The sequence below is a fragment of the Schistocerca nitens genome, chromosome 6, assembly GCF_023898315.1.
Source record: "Schistocerca nitens isolate TAMUIC-IGC-003100 chromosome 6, iqSchNite1.1, whole genome shotgun sequence".
Classification (NCBI taxonomy): Eukaryota; Metazoa; Arthropoda; class Insecta; order Orthoptera; family Acrididae; genus Schistocerca; species Schistocerca nitens.
The window spans coordinates 178090984-178107786 of NC_064619.1; the positions used below are offsets into that span (position 1 = coordinate 178090984).

General features: G+C 39.9%; 1 protein-coding gene across 2 annotated transcripts in view; it reads right to left on the reverse strand.

Moving 5' to 3' along the window:
* Positions 1-16803, reverse strand: part of LOC126262463 (1-acylglycerol-3-phosphate O-acyltransferase ABHD5) — a 107192-nt gene that overhangs the window by 12643 nt on the left and 77746 nt on the right. For both annotated transcript variants that reach the window (XM_049959118.1, XM_049959119.1), the window contains one exon: positions 5396-5582. In XM_049959118.1, the coding sequence (XP_049815075.1) occupies positions 5396-5582 (187 nt within the window). The remainder of the gene's footprint in view (positions 1-5395; positions 5583-16803) is intronic.

The following is a 16803-nucleotide window of genomic DNA, read 5'->3' on the forward strand; positions in this document are numbered from 1 at the left end:
GGATGGAGTGTCATCATCAGATAAAAAAGTAACTTCAGGTGTGCTCCAGGGAGTTGTGTTGGGACCCTTGCTGCTCATGATATATATTAATGACCTTGCAGACAATATCAATAGTAACATAAGGCTTTTTGCAGATGATGCAATTGTCTACAGTGAAGAACTATTTGAAAGGAGCAGCATAAATATCTAGTCAGATCTTGATAAGATTTCAAAGTAGTGCGAAGATTGTCAAACTTGCTTTAAATGTTCTGAAATGTAAAATTGTGCACTTCACAAAATTAGAAAACATTGTATACTATGACTATAAATCAATGAGCCACTGTTGGAACTGATCAACTCATACAAATAACTGGCCATAAAACTTTGTAGGGATATGAAATGAAATGACCACATAGGTTCAGTCATGGGTAAAGCTGGTGGCAGACTTCGGTTTATTGGCAGAAACTGGTCAAGTGTAATCAGTCTACAAAGAAGATTGCTTACAAATCGACTGTGTGACCAATTCTAGAATATTGCTCAAGTGTTGGGACCCGTACCAAGTATGACTACCGGGGGATATTGAATGTAAACAGAGAAGCACTGCATGAATGGTCATAGGTTTGTTTAATCTGTCAGAGTGATAGAGAAATACTGAAAGAACTGAACCAGAAGACTCTTTAAGATAGACGTAAACTACCCCGAGCAAGCCTGGTAACAAAGTTTGTAGAACTGGCTTTAAATGATGACTCTAGAAATATATTACAATCCCCCAAGGTATTGCTCACATAGGGATTCTGAGGATAAGATTAGAGTAATTACTGCACCCACAGAGCAATTCAAACAATAATTCTTTCCACCTACTATATTTGAATGAAATGGGAAGAAATCCAACAAACTGGTACAATGAGATGTATCCTCTACCATGCACCTTGCAGTGGTTAGTAGGGCATAGATGCAGATGTTGATATTAACATCATGTGCTACTGCTTGTGTAAATTATACTACATCATGAAGGAAGAATGCACACACTAGAAGTGATGGGCACTGAGTGTAGTTGAATACAAGTGGCAAATATGATATGAAGAGTCATTACATTTTGTTGTCTGCCCCTGGTAGCTGAGTGGTCAGTGCGACCGAATGTCATACCTACCAGCCCGGGTTCAATTCCCGGATGGGTTGGAGATTTTCTCCACTCAGGAACTGGGTGTTGTGTTGTCCTTATCATAATTTCATCTCCATCGACAGGTAAGTCGCCGAAGTGGTGTAGACTCGAAAGACTTGCACCAGGTGAACAGTCTACCCGACAGGAGGCCCTCGCCACGTGGCATTTCCATTACATATTGTTAATGCAACAGCATGTCATACAACCACATTATTAAATCTGAGCAATGGAAAATAGTAAGCCATTATGAACACAGTTTTTTAGTACCTTGAATATTCACTGTGTTCAAAGACTACTGTTACTGATTTGTGTATGAGAGACATGAATCAAAGACAATTGAATGAATTATAAACCCTTGGGTGGACTACACAATGTGACAACAGCAAAGGACAAGACAGATAACACATCTGCAGGGGAGTGGCAGATGATAAATTTAAATTAAAATGTCAGTACAATGATGGAGTAATGATACAGATGTATTACATAGCCCACAGCATGTAGACAATATGGATGCAACACTTTCTGTGGTACACCCCTGACATCAACCAAAATGCATCTTCAACTGCAACAGAATTCCAAACATTCAGAATGTAAATGGATAGATAACAAATCTACTCACCAACCAGTGGCAGGGGAGCACACATACAAAAGGGTTTAACTCTAACAAGCTTTCGGAGCCAGTGGCTCCTTCTTCTGGCAGAAGAACTGAAGGGGAAGGAAGAGGAGAGAAGGGAAAGGACTGAAGAGGTTTAGGGAAAGGGGTACAGTTCAGAGAAGTCACCCAGAACACCAGGGCAGTGGAGACTTCCCGAACGGGATGAGAAGGAAAGACTGATTGTTGGGGACCGCATTGGACTAGATTTGAAAACCTGATAGCTTAAACGTGGAAGACAGGATAATATGCAAAACAGAGATTACTACTAAAACATCATCCATGAGTTAATAAGAGTGAAAAGCTAAGTGCATTGTATGTAACAGAGGTGGGAGGAGAGAATGTGAAAAAATGGACAGGTCAGAAAATGAAAGATGTAGAAATCTAAAATGGAGTGAAGAAAGGAGATGTTTTGCCAGTTACAGGGCTGGAATAGTTGGTGGTAGGAGGGTGCATAAGGCAAGTCTTGCACGAGGGATAGTCACAGGGATAGGAGGCATATGGTAGGGAGATGGGTCTAGAAGGAGCATATAGTCTGACAAGGATATTGCAGAGATTGGAAGGTCAACGAAATGCTATTCTAGGTGTAGTGGGCAACATCTCAGACAGAACGGATCTCATTTCAGGGCATGATTTTAGGCAGTCATGGTCCTGATGAAGTAGCTGATTAATACATTCAAGACGAGGAGAATACTGGGTGACAACTGGTGTGCTCCCAAGTTGTTTTTTGGAGGGATCAGCAATACCAGGATTGGATGCGATGACCTGGGAAATCTGCTTTTGAATTAGGCTGTTGGGATAATTACATTCAGTAACGGCTGAAGCGAGAGTGGTGGTGTATTGCTGTAAGGAGTCTGCATCCAAACAAATTTCGTTTGCCTCGAATGCCAAGGCTGTATGGGAGGGAATGTTTGACACGGAAAGGATGGCAACTGTCAAAATGTAAGTACTGTTGTTTGTTAGTAGGTCTGATGTGGATGGAAGTGTGCAGCTGGCATTCAGTGAGGATGGGATCAACATCAAGGAAAGGGGCATGGGATTCGGAATAGGACCATGTGAAATTTAATTGGGAGAGGGTAGTTCGAGATTCCAGGAATTTTAACAGATCAGCCTCACTATGAGTCTGCACGTCAAAGATGTCATCAATGTATCTAAACCAAACAAGGGGCTGAAGGCTGATGCCAGGAAAGCCTCCGCCAAGCGACCCATGAAAAGACTGGCATAGCCATCCTGGTTCCCATGGTCATACCCCTGATCTGTTTGTATGTCCGCCTCTCAAAGGTGAAGTAATTGTTGGTTAGTATAAACTTGATTTGGGTGAGCAAGAACAATGTCTTAGGTTTGGAATCAGATGGGACGATGACTGGGGAAATGTGAAATGTTCAGCAGCAGACAGACTACGTTTGTGGGAGATGGCATCAATGGTGACAAGCAAAGTGTGTTGCGGGAGTGAGACGGCCATGGATTTCAGACAATCTAGGAAATGTTAGGTATTCTTAATATGGGGGGAAGTCTTTGTAATATAAGTTGCAGGCATTGATCAACTAAGGCAGATATATGTTCGGTGGGTGCTTTGAAGCCATCAACTATGGGACGGCCAGGATGATCGGGTTTGTATATTCAGAATGGTAGGCCAAATGACTCATTCTCATATTCTCTGTTGAATCTCCTTTTAATTTGGATTGCATTGAAGACTGAGTGTGAGACATGACAGACAAAGATGTTATCACCTTAGAACATGTTATCAAGCATCGTGCCTAATGATAATGTAATATGATGAGCTGGAAAACCACAACATTGACTGGAAGTGACTTAACTGCTGTGAACTGTAGCCCAATACAAACTGTTAGGCAATTAGTCAGCCATGGCGAGACAAAGCAGCAGAAAGAAGAGGAATGAAACAGTGAAGGGTGGAGAGCTTCAGGGCTGGGCACGCAGTATGCAGATGTGTGCAGCAGCTGCAGTACCTGCTATGGCACCTCTGAAAGGTGTCCCACATAAAACCAGAATTCCTCAAGTATTCATTAATCACCTCTAGTCAAATTGCTTGTGAAATAGCAACACTGTCTCGAAATTTGGCTACGCTGAATTTTATTGGAAAAGTTGAGTGCAGCAGTGTATTCATGCGTCAATTGTTGTGAGAAGCTATAATTGCATTGTTATAGAAATGGGGCAGTTCACATTAGAACGGCAAACTGATATTGTAAGTGTTACATAAAGACAGGCTCCATCAAGATTTGTAAAGAAATGTTCCAAGCAAGGTATCCTGGTAAGAAATAACCAGCACTATTCGAGATCTGTACATAAAATGGAAGGCTGTAGGATCCATTCAGAACATGCAGAGGAATATGCGAGACAGTGAAAACCTTTGAAAATATTGACAAAACTCATGTGAACATTACGAAAAGTCCCTGTAAGTCGGTAAGGAGGTTGTTGCAGCAGGTTTGTGTATCACATACATTGTGTCTTCATATACTAAAAGAAATGAAATTAAAAGCCTATCATGTGAGTGAGGTGAAGAGTTGAAATTTGAGGACCAGTGAGAACCAAGAGTTCATTATTGTAACTGGTTGTTAACACCAATTGCTAACAGTTAATTGGAACCCTTGCTTTCCTTCATTTCAGACGAGGCCTGGTTTCTCTTGGCAGGTTATGTAAACTCAGAGAATTGCAGATACTAGTCACAGGACAACCCACATAGTCTGCATGAAGAACTTCTCCACTCAGAGGAGATAGGTGTTTGGTGTGTGTTTTCCAGTGTATGCATTATTGGCCCCATATTTTTCAATTACACCTTAAACAGTGCCAGATATCTAGAGATCTGTATCTCTTTCTATGCGCAATTAACAGATGTGGAGAAGCTGTATGCAGTATTCCAACACGATGGAGCAACCGTGCACACATCCAACCAAAGTATGGCCCATGTCACTAACATGTTCATGAGGATAGACTTGTCAGTAGAGGCCTCTGCCCCCCCCCCCCCCCCCGGTCCCCATTACCTGTGATTTTTATTTATAGAGCACATCAAAAAGCAAAGTGCATGTACACAATCCTCACCCAATAGACACTCTTAAACAGAACATTACTAGAGAAATTAATAACATCATGCCAACAGAATTACGGTGTGTTGCTGGTAAAGTCATCACATGAATTCGCGATGCCAAGATGACCATGACCACAAGTTCCAGAATCTCTTATAAATAGGTAACTATGTGTTTTTTAACATTACTATTATCTATTCTTTTTCAGTTAGTTCACTATTACTAGAATCTCGAGCACAAGGTGTCCTGGTTTTATGTGGGACAACATGTAGAACGTTTTATTTGACACTTTAACACAACAGTTTGCCTCTGTGGAACTTACTAAGGCAGCAGCAACAGAATATCAAAATATATTTATTTAACTGCTAATTGACAGAGAATTGACTAAGGCATCAATATTGCATTTGCAAGTGAGAAATTAAGTTTTAATTGCTCTAGATTTCTTACAGGATGACAGTAATTTCCATCAGCACATTTAGCAGTCTCGTACTTACTCAGTGTTCAAATGGTGTTGCAATTTTCTTGATAAATGGCATAACTAAGTGTATGTGCATGACATACCTGTACACTAACGTATGAGTTAGGGCATGCATTTCGAATTGCTTCTCCTGTATTGTTTTGGATCCAAGATCTTGAACCATATATGACTGTAATAGGAATCTCAGGAGGCAACAAATGTATCCGTTTTATCATTGGATTTTTTGCCCATCCAAACCCAAACATCATTGAATGGAAGGCTGCTTCACCACTGAAAACAAAATTAACAATTGGATTAGAGCTTAACAACAAAGAGTCAAAAACAAACGAACTTGGATCTATATGTACAAAATAAATATTCTGATAATAGACCAAACATTAACGATAGTGAGGTAACTAATACGTGATGGAAAATTAAAATTATTTTTTGACAAGACAGCAATACATTGTATTCCCTTTCACTATTATTATTATTATTATTATTATTATTATTATTTCATTCAATGATCATCTCACAAAGATATAGGAATTGACAATGTAATACATTACAAATCAATAGCTCAAAATACACAACACACAGAACGCATATGCTTTATGAGGATAGGACAGGTGGTCTATGAGGATAGGACATTATTATATGTCCACAGCTTGTGATCTGGTGGTTAGTGTTGCTGCCTCTAGATTACAGGGTTACGGGTTGGACTCTGGCCAGGTCAAAGGTTTTCTTCACTCGGTGACCAGGTGTTTGTGCTGTCCTAATCATTTCAGCTCACCTTCATCAATCAACAAGTCACTGAATTGGCACCAAATAGAAAGACTTGCAACAGAGAGCCAAACAACCCCAGACATGGTCTCCTGGTCAATAATGCCATATGATCATTTCATTATTTCCCCCCCCCCCCCCCCTCCATAATGTGTCCATATGAAGACAAAAATATCACTTTGTGTAGTTTACAAAAGCACCTTTATAATGGACTCATCATTATGAATCACATCAAAACATGATAATAGTAGGTACTTTCTGCCTCATGCTCCAGCCGTTGCCTACCTTGTGAACTGGCAATGCAGAGGTGGGCACTACACCATGCCACAATTTCTGCTTCTGACTCAGTATAGAAGAATTTAGATGTTTGAAAAACTGTTACTTTTCAGCATTAATACTTGTCATGCTTGCTTTATGCCACCGACAATGAACACTATAGTGGCTAAACAGCCTCACTAGAGCTAAACTGACATGGCAAGCAACACTAAATGTTCTACATGCATCCCGATCCACTTGTTACAGGCAGACATGACAGAATGATGCTCTTGGGTGAAGCATCATGTGATACACAGCTTCTTGCCACTATGAACTGCCCTGTCACACTGCTTCTCATATGCACACTACTATAATGGGTCAACGGACTTAAAATTTGATGAAATGTAGTTCCACATCAGATGGAAACAGAATAAAAATGTGAGATTACCACACGTCAGAGGATTGCTGGCACTCTTCAGGACTATTTTATTGCTTTTGCATTTAAGCTCAACTAGGTTCTTTCCCAACCTCTCAATAAATGAATGTTCTGTCACTGCTCCTTGCACACCACTTGTAAACTTCAAACACCTGATAAAAACAAATCAGTAAGTTAAACGTCAGTTTCAAAATATGCAGAACAGAGAGCCCTTGATGCTACTATGCCTTTAAACAGTCTGTGAAAATTTCCCTATCACAGCAAACTGCTACTCATCGCATAGAAAAGGTGTTGAGTCATAGACAGACACAATGAAAAAGACTGCTAAAATATGAAGCATTCAGAGGAAGTCCTTCTTGACAGAAAACACACACACACACACACACACACACACACACACACACACACACACACACACACACACAGAGACACAGCAAAATTTTCACGTGCTGGTCCCCCAGTGCCTAGAGACTGTGACTGTGTGTATGGGATGTGCTTGTGTGAAAATGTGTGTGTGTGTGTGTGTGTGTTTGTTTTCTATTCTGGGAGGATTTTGTCTGAATGTTTAATATTTTAGCAATCTTTTTCATTGTTCCCGTCATGACTCAACATGTCATTTGTGTGGGAAGTAGCACTGTACCCTTTTCACATTGTTGTTATTCTATGCTGCACTTTCCACTGTTTGATCATTTAACATGACACTGAGGTAATCTAGATGGCAATTTTATTTTATCAAAAGATGCCACAAGATTTTTGTACTTTTCTTCATGGAAATTCCAAATTTCATTGAACAATTAATGTGATGAGAGCAAGTTTAGCTTTACAGTGTTTGCAGCAGCAAATGATTTTGAGTTGCTATATGACTTACTCCCCCCCATGAACCATGGACCTTGCCGTTGGTGGGGAGGCTTGCGTGCCTCAGCGATACAGATGGCCGTACCGTAGGTGCAACCACAACGGAGGGGTATCTGTGAGAGGCCAGACAAACATGTGGTTCCTGAAGAGGGGCAGCAGCCTTTTCAGTAGTTGCAGGGGCAACAGTCTGGACGATTGACTGATCTGGCCTTGTAACATTAACCAAAACGGCCTTGCTGTGCTGGTACTGCGAACGGCTGAAAGCAAGGGGAAACTACAGCCGTAATTTTTCCCGAGGACATGCAGCTCTACTGTATGATTAAATGATGATGGCGTCCTCTTGGGTAAAATATTCCGGAGGTAAAATAGTCCCCCATTCGGATCTCCGGGCGGGGACTACTCAAGAGGACGTCGTTATCAGGAGAAAGAAAACTGGCGTTCTGCGGATCGGAGCGTGGAATGTCAGATCACTTAATCGGGCAGGTAGGTTAGAAAATTTGAAAAGGGAAATGGAGAGGTTAAAGTTAGATATAGTGGGAATTAGTGAAGTTCGGTGGCAGGAGGAACAAGACTTTTGGTCAGGTGATTACAGGGTTATAAATACAAAATCAAATAGGGGTAATGCAGGAGTAGGTTTAATAATGAATAAAAAAATAGGAGTGCGGGTTAGCTACTACAAACAGCATAGTGAACGCATTATTGTGGCCAAGATAGACACAAAGCCCATGCCTACTACAGTAGTACAAGTTTATATGCCAACTAGCTCTGCAGATGATGAAGAAATAGATGAAATGTATGACGAGATAAAAGAAATTATTCAGGTAGTGAAGGGAGACGAAAATTTAATAGTCATGGGTGACTGGAATTCATCAGTAGGAAAAGGGAGAGAAGGAAACATAGTAGGTGAATATGGATTGGGGGGAAGGAATGAAAGAGGAAGCCGCCTTGTAGAATTTTGCACAGAGCATAGCTTAATCATAGCTAACACTTGGTTCAAGAATCATGAAAGGAGGCTGTATACATGGAAGAAGCCTGGAGATACTGACAGGTTTCAGATAGATAATATAATGGTAAGACAGAGATTTAGGAACCAGGTTTTAAATTGTAAGACATTTCCTGGGGCAGATGTGGATGCTGACCACAATCTATTGGTTATGAACTGCAGATTGAAACTGAAGAAACTGCAAAAAGGTGGGAATTTAAGGAGATGGGACCTGGATAAACTGAAAGAACCAGAGGTTGTACAGAGTTTCAGGGAGAGCATAAGGGAACAATTGACAGGAATGGGGGAAAGAAATACAGTAGAAGAAGAATGGGTAGCTCTGAGGGATGAAGTGGTGAAGGCAGCAGACGATCAAGTAGGTAAAAAGACGAGGGCTAGTAGAAATCCTTGGGTAACAGAAGAAATATTGAATTTAATTGATGAAAGGAGAAAATATAAAAACGCAGTAAATGAAGCAGGCAAAAAGGAATACAAACGTCTCAAAAATGAAATCGACAGGAAGTGCAAAATGGCTAAGCAGGGATGGCTAGAGGACAAATGTAAGGATGTTGAGGCTTGTCTCACTAGGGGTAAGATAGATACTGCCTACAGGAAAATTAAAGAGACATTTGGAGAGAAGAGAACCACTTGTATGAATATCAAGAGCTCAGATGGCAACCCAGTTCTAAGCAAAGAAGGGAAGGCAGAAAGGTGGAAGGAGTATATAGAGGGTTTATACAAGGGCGATGTACTTGAGGACAATATTATGGAAATGGAAGAGGATGTAGATGAAGACGAAATGGGAGATAAGATACTGCGTGAAGAGTTTGACAGAGCACTGAAAGACCTGAGTCGAAACAAGGCCCCGGGAGTAGACAACATTCCATTAGAACTACTGATGGCCTTGGGAGAGCCAGTCAGGACAAAACTCTACCATCTGGTGAGCAAGATGTATGAGACAGGCGAAATACCCTCAGACTTCAAGAAGAATATAATAATTCCAATCCCAAAGAAAGCAGGTGTTGACAGATGTGAAAATTACCGGACAATCAGTTTAATAAGTCACAGCTGCAAAATACTAACGCGAATTATTTACAGACGAATGGAAAAACTGGTAGAAGCCGACCTCGGGGAAGATCAGTTTGGATTCCGTAGAAATGTTGGAACACGTGAGGCAATACTGACCTTACGACTTATCTTGGAAGAAAGATTAAGAAAAGGCAAACCTACGTTTCTAGCATTTGTAGACTTAGAGAAAGCTTTTGACAATGTCGACTGGAATACTCTCTTTCAAATTCTGAAGGTGGCAGGGGTAAAATACAGGGAGCGAAAGGCTATTTACAATTTGTACAGAAACCAGATGGCAGTTATAAGAGTCGAGGGACAAGAAAGGGAAGCAGTGGTTGGGAAAGGAGTGAGACAGGGTTGTAGCCTCTCCCCGATGTTATTCAATCTGTATATTGAGCAAGCAGTAAAGGAAACAAAAGAAAAATTCGGAGTAGGTATTAAAATTCATGGAGAAGAAGTAAAAACTTTGAGGTTCGCCGATGACATTGTAATTCTGTCAGAGACAGCAAAGGACTTGGAAGAGCAGTTGAACGGAATGGACAGTGTCTTGAAAGGAGGATATAAGATGAACATCAACAAAAGCAAAACAAGGATAATGGAATGTGGTCGAATTAAGTCGGGTGATGCTGAGGGAATTAGATTAGGAAATGAGACACTTAAAGTAGTAAAGGAGTTTTGCTATTTAGGGAGTAAAATAACCGATGATGGTCGAAGTAGAGAGGATATAAAATGTAGACTGGCAATGGCAAGGAAAGCGTTTCTCAAGAAGAGAAATTTGTTAACATCGAGTATAGATTTAGGTGTCAGGAAGTCGTTTCTGAAAGTATTTGTATGGAGTGTAGCCATGTATGGAAGTGAGACATGGACGATAACTAGTTTGGACAAGAAGAGAATAGAAGCTTTCGAAATGTGGTGCTACAGAAGAATGCTGAAGATAAGGTGGGTAGATCACGTAACTAATGAGGAGGTATTGAATAGGATTGGGGAGAAGAGAAGTTTGTGGCACAACTTGACTAGAAGAAGGGATCGGTTGGTAGGACATGTTTTGAGGCATCAAGGCATCACAAATTTAGCATTGGAGGGCAGCGTGGAGGGTAAAAATCGTAGAGGGAGACCAAGAGATGAATACACTAAGCAGATTCAGAAGGATGTAGGTTGCAGTAGATACTGGGAGATGAAGAAGCTTGCACAGGATAGAGTAGCATGGAGAGCTGCATCAAACCAGTCTCAGGACTGAAGACCACAACAACAACAACATATGACTTACTAACAACTATTTCAAATTCAACTAGGCCTGAAAAAACATGATGTTTATGAATGTGAAAATTTTGTTACTGTTCAAGAAATTGACTTCACACCAAAGTTAATGAGAAAATTTTAAATGTTTCATTATAAATACAACTTCCATCAAATATCGAACTAGATCAATGACCTGCTTTATTTTAACATAAACGTTATCTGAAACATTTTACTGCAGAAAAATACACATCATCTATAATAATGAATGAGAGACTTGAATTTTGAGGAACACATTTCAGTTTTATATGTAAAACTAAACAAAAATGAGCCAAATCTTCCATTATCTTTGTGATCACACCATTACAGTGGAAAAGCTATTATGGTGCAGCCAAACAATCCCACAACAAAGAGAATTTACAGGGCTCCAAAACTGTGGGTAAATGCCAAGCACATTGAAATAATTCACACTTGCTGACAATGCTGATTGAAGTATTAAAGATAACAGCAAAATTACTGTGGCATACCATATCATTAACTACTACAAAAGGATAATAACTTAACAGCAAAACTGGTTTATTTTGAGTTCTGAGTTACATGCATCACTAAGTTAATATGAAGGCAGTTTGGACAGTAAATTCCACTGCAGTCTGGTGCTTGGACGAGTTCAAGCAGCTGTGTGATTTCAGCACAGCTGTGTCACCTGTCTCAGTGTGAGTTTGGCAGTGTCCTGGAATGGTTAATGAACTGTTGTTTGCACTGTAACTGTAATTGAATATCAAAATGGCCACTACCATTAAAAGACCTGTCACCTGTGAATTACGTGCTGTAATCCGTTTTCTGTGTATGAAAAACATGGAAGTTGTAGATAACTTAGTGAACTTTGTGCAGTATACAGAAAGAATGTTATGAGTAGCTGTTTAATGATTGTTTTGGGAAGGTTGGATCAACATTCACAAAGACAATGGAAGTGGATGACTGTCCCTCGTGACAAATGAACTTGCTGCGAAGGTTCACGACAGTATCAGAGAAAATTGTCAGTTACTGAATAAATAATTATCAGGCAAAAGCACTGTTGGTGGCAATAAGAAGGAGAAGTGTGTCATTGGTGCTGCACGTTTTCGCTATTTTGATTGAACTAAAGTGTTCTTCTTTGGCACGTCAGCGTAAAACTTGGGACAGAAACAGCCAATTAAAAAATCTGTGCAATTCACATGTTTGTTTATATGTAAAAGCAAACTTTGGAATTTTCCTTTGTGAGAGACTGCATGTGCAAGGTTTGTGCGATGATTTGAAATTCTAGATTAGCGTATTTCACTGTTTGCTTCATTTTGACCGTATCTTTCTTTTTTGTATGAATACCTATCGCACTGTGTGAATTGTGAAATTTTGAACATTTCCGAGTGCAGCAATAACCTCTTACTGTTAGCATCAAGTAAAGGCTTAAACTTATTTGTGCTGTTTCAAAATTTTTGAGAACAGTAGGCCTATCTTTGCTCATAACAATCATTATCTAACCTTATTCTATAATTACAAGAGTAAAAGCTTTTTTTAAAAGAATTTTCAGATGTTTAAAAAACCACATTTTTGTAAGTTACCAGTCTGAGTGTATTGGATAACTTATTTCATAGCAAATCAGCAGTCATGATTCACAGTTACTGTCAAAGAATAGACCACTAAGAATTGCATTGTATATCAATTCAAATTAATGTGCACTTTTTGGAAATTTCACAAGTTACCATTGTCCTGTGCATATCTAATTTGCAGTAAATCAGCATTTGCGATTTAGTTGCTGTAGCAGATATTGTATCTAACACGTTGTGTTACAATTAGTTTTTCCTTAAAGAGGAGTACATATTATCCATACTTATCATCAATTAACTCTATTTTTTAATTTGCTAATGACTATAATTAATGTCAAAAAATTTCAGGAAACTAGTAATTTCTACCACAGATGTTTCTGTTTCAGGGTGTATACGTGGACAAGAAAAAAAATCCCCGGGTTTTTCATGGTCAAAAAACAAACTTTTGCCCAGGTGAAACTACGCTTTTCCCGTCTTTGTGACAGTATACTTTCCATAGGGGTCGTAAAACTTATCAATCCTTTAAATGGTTAAGGTTTTATACACCGACGTCGGGCCTCCCGCCACTTTAGGAAACAAACCACAGAAAAAAATGCGTTTTGGAAAAATCTTTGATTTGCAGCAACATGTACGCTGCAAATTTTCGTATTACGAAGGTACAGGGTGCACATAAAGTCCGGGAACACTTTCAATTATTTATTGCACAAGAACCAAACATTGTACAGATGTCATACATAGGTCATTATGAAGAGAAACCCTGAAAGTTTGTTTTCATGTATACTGCCAAAGGCGTAGTCTGGTAAGTTCATGGGTATCTGAACATGGAGCTGCTGTATCGATAGATCGGCCGTGCTACACAAGGGGACAGCTGTTTCATGAAATGGCATCCCCAGTCACCAGATCTCACTCCGTGTGACTTTTTTCTGTGGGGACACATTAAAGATCTGGACGTGATGCAGCAGAGCTCCAGGAGAGAATATGGGAAGCAACCGCCATAGTCGACGATGCCACGCTGGGAAGGGTATGGTTCCCATATCGAATGTTTGCAAAAAAAATTTTGGAGTTTCTCTTAAAAATGTGATATGTATGACATCTGTACAACGCTTAGTCCTTGTGCAGTAAATAATTAAAAGTGTTTCCGGACTTTATGTACACCCAGTATACAGTCATTCGCACATGAACATAACTCCTATTGTGTAAAATTAAATGTACTTTGAAAGTAACGTTGTGGCCGGGCAGTTCTAGGCATTTCAGTCTGGAACCTCGCTGCTGCTACAGTCGCAGGTTCGAATCCTGCCTTGGGCATGGATGTGTGTGATGTCCTTAGGTTAGTTAGGTTTCAGTAGTTCAAAGTCTAGGGGACTGATGACCTCAGATGTTAAGTTCCATAGTGCTCAAAGCCATTTTTTTTAACGTAACGCTTTTCAAACGACCAATTGCAATATTTTCCGGCGACCTGTTAGATTTCGTTTCAGCAGTTGTCAGAGAGCGCCAGAAAATGGCTTACTGTGCCTGCGAAGCCTCAATGATGAAGGTAGTCCATGTGTTCATATGTAATGGCATTAAGAAATCTTATATTACGTCATAAACGAAACAGGACATCAGAGGATACTCCAGGAGCATCGGACTTTTGTAAACCATACTAAAATCCGTAATTCAGCTTAAAGAGCACATTCGTATGTCCAGATTCACAAAGAAGTAGGTCCTAAGCTGATGTTAAACCTTTCAGTGTGGTTTTCAGAATGTACATTTTCTTGAAGTACCAGTACTATATTTTCATGTTTAGTTCTATGGCATAATGCCATACATCGCAAAAAATAACAATGTGCATTTGAAATTCTGCAAGCAGCTGACACTAGCCAACAGTGTTTCAAATAAATTGGCAGCCTCAGCAGGAAAGGTTAATTAAAGGCAAATTTTTTTAGCAAATCAACAAAAATAACTTCAATGTTCTGCAAGGCAATTAATACCCGAACACCAAAAATCTGGAAATAAAATAAAATCAGAAACTGAGACTAATAACGTATTTCAGCCTTCCATAATTATGTTAATATTTTAAGTCTCCCGGCCATAGAAATCCGATTTGTTTTTGAGAGCTGTAAACCAAGAGGAAACAGCAAAACCACTAAACGTAAACACAGTTCATGTGGAGACTACCCTTCATCGCACTATAACTCAGGCTGCTCTGCGCATACTTGAATCTGGCAGCTTGGGTGCGCCAGAGAAATGTTTCCGTGTAGCATTTGGCTGCTTGTTTCTACTGCTGATACAGCTTGTGTCCAGTCACCTTGGATACAGCTAACAGCCACACTTCAAGTAGCCAGAAGTGTGAGAAGGTACTGCTCATACTCGACTCAACTGCGCATGCACATACGCCCGCTGGCAACTTCTCAAACAAACCTAATGTTAACAGTTGTGACGTCATGCCCATGAGAAGCAGTTTGTTGTGAATTATTGCAGTCTTTGTCCTAAAGCCTTCTACACATTTTGCTGTTGGCAGGTGCTTGTGTGTGCGCTGTGTTCTGTTGTCCTTTTCCTCATTTATGTTTTATTGCTGCAGTATTATATTGCAGTAGTGGGCTAAAGTAAAATTCTTTGTCAGAGTTTCAGTTCTTACAAATCAAAACTACAAAAATTTAACTGAAAACTAGAGCAACGAAAAATTCCCGTGTTTTTCCCGGATGAAAAAATTTCTGGGTTTTTCCTGGTTGTCCCGGTGTTTATACACCCTGTTAACAGAAATATCATTTTGTGTATTTGCGTCAATCCTTATATGGAATTAGTAATTTTTTGGTTCAACAGATTAAGTGGTAATCAGCAGGCTTAGTTTAAAATTATTTGTTCACTGTCCTGTAATGCACTGCACTAGCTAATATGCAGTCCGACTGTGAATGCTGTTTTCGAACACAGAATGAGTTGGTTGACATTCGTAAGCAGCTGGAAATCCCTCCCAACTACTGTCAAATGACTGACAGTTGCTGCGAATCAGTGTGTTGGAAGAGCTCCCGAGAGTCATGTACCTGTGGTACTGGTACCAAAGGTACCTCAAGTTCTATTTTCTCCTCTGGAGATCTTGATAAGATTTCAAGGTGGTGCAAAGATCGACAATGTGTTTCAAATGTAAAGAAATGTAAAACTGAGTGCTTCACAAAATGAAAAACAAAAAAACAAAAAACTAATATCTTACAACTACAATATCAATGAGTCACTTTGAAATTGGCCAACTCGTACAAAGAGTTAGGCATAATACTTCATAGAGATATGAAATGGAATGGTCACATAGACTCAGTTAAGGCTACAGCAGCCAGTAGGCTTCGGTTTATTGGTAGAATAATGGGGTACTGCAATCAGTCTACAAAGGAGATTGCTTACAGATCACTTGTGCAATCCATTCTAGAATACTGCTCGTGTACGGGACCTGTACCTAATCCGACGAACAGTGGATACCGAACATGTTCAGAGAAGGACAGCACGAATGGTCACAGGTTTGTTCGACCCATGGGAGAGTGTCACAGAAATGCTAAAGAAACTGAACTGGCAGACTCTTGAAGATGGACGTGAACTATCCCGAGAAAGTCAACTAACAAAAAGTTTTAAGAACCAGCTATAAATGATGACTCTAGGATTATACTACAATCTCCTACATATTGCTCACACAGGAAACGTAAGGATAAGATTAGAGTAATTGCAGCACACACAGACAAGCATTCAAACGATTATTCTTCTTGCGCTACATTTGGGAATGGAAGGGGAAGAATCCCTAATAACTGATACAATGTGACATACTCTCCACCACACATAGTGGTTACCAGAGCACAGATGTAGGTGCAGTTTTCCTCAGATGTAATGGACAGCGCTATATGAACTTGTGACCGATAAGCTCGGTTATCACTAATTTTGTGTATGTGAGTGCCAAACCTCCTCGCTGATACCCATAAAATGAAGAGATTTTGAGTCACATTAATGTTTGTGACTCAGTATGATGCAGAGGGAGGCTAGTACTTGGCAGGAAATGAAATAAGAGTTGCATACAATAAAGTGAAGACAAAAAATTAATCAATGGAGTGGGATCACACAAGCTCACCACATTAAAGTGCTGCCTTCTTTTAGGAGGGAAAGGGAGGAGGGGGACAGAAAGGTAGTACTCCTTGTTGGTTTTATAGAAAGAGGCACTACAATGAACTCTGAAATTAACTGTGAAACCCTAAGAAAGACCACATGAGCTACCCAGAACAAGTGCTGTTGGATGTTGAGGCCTGACATTAATTTCGTGCACAATCATGATAGGTCTCATACTGCTGTGTGCACACACAC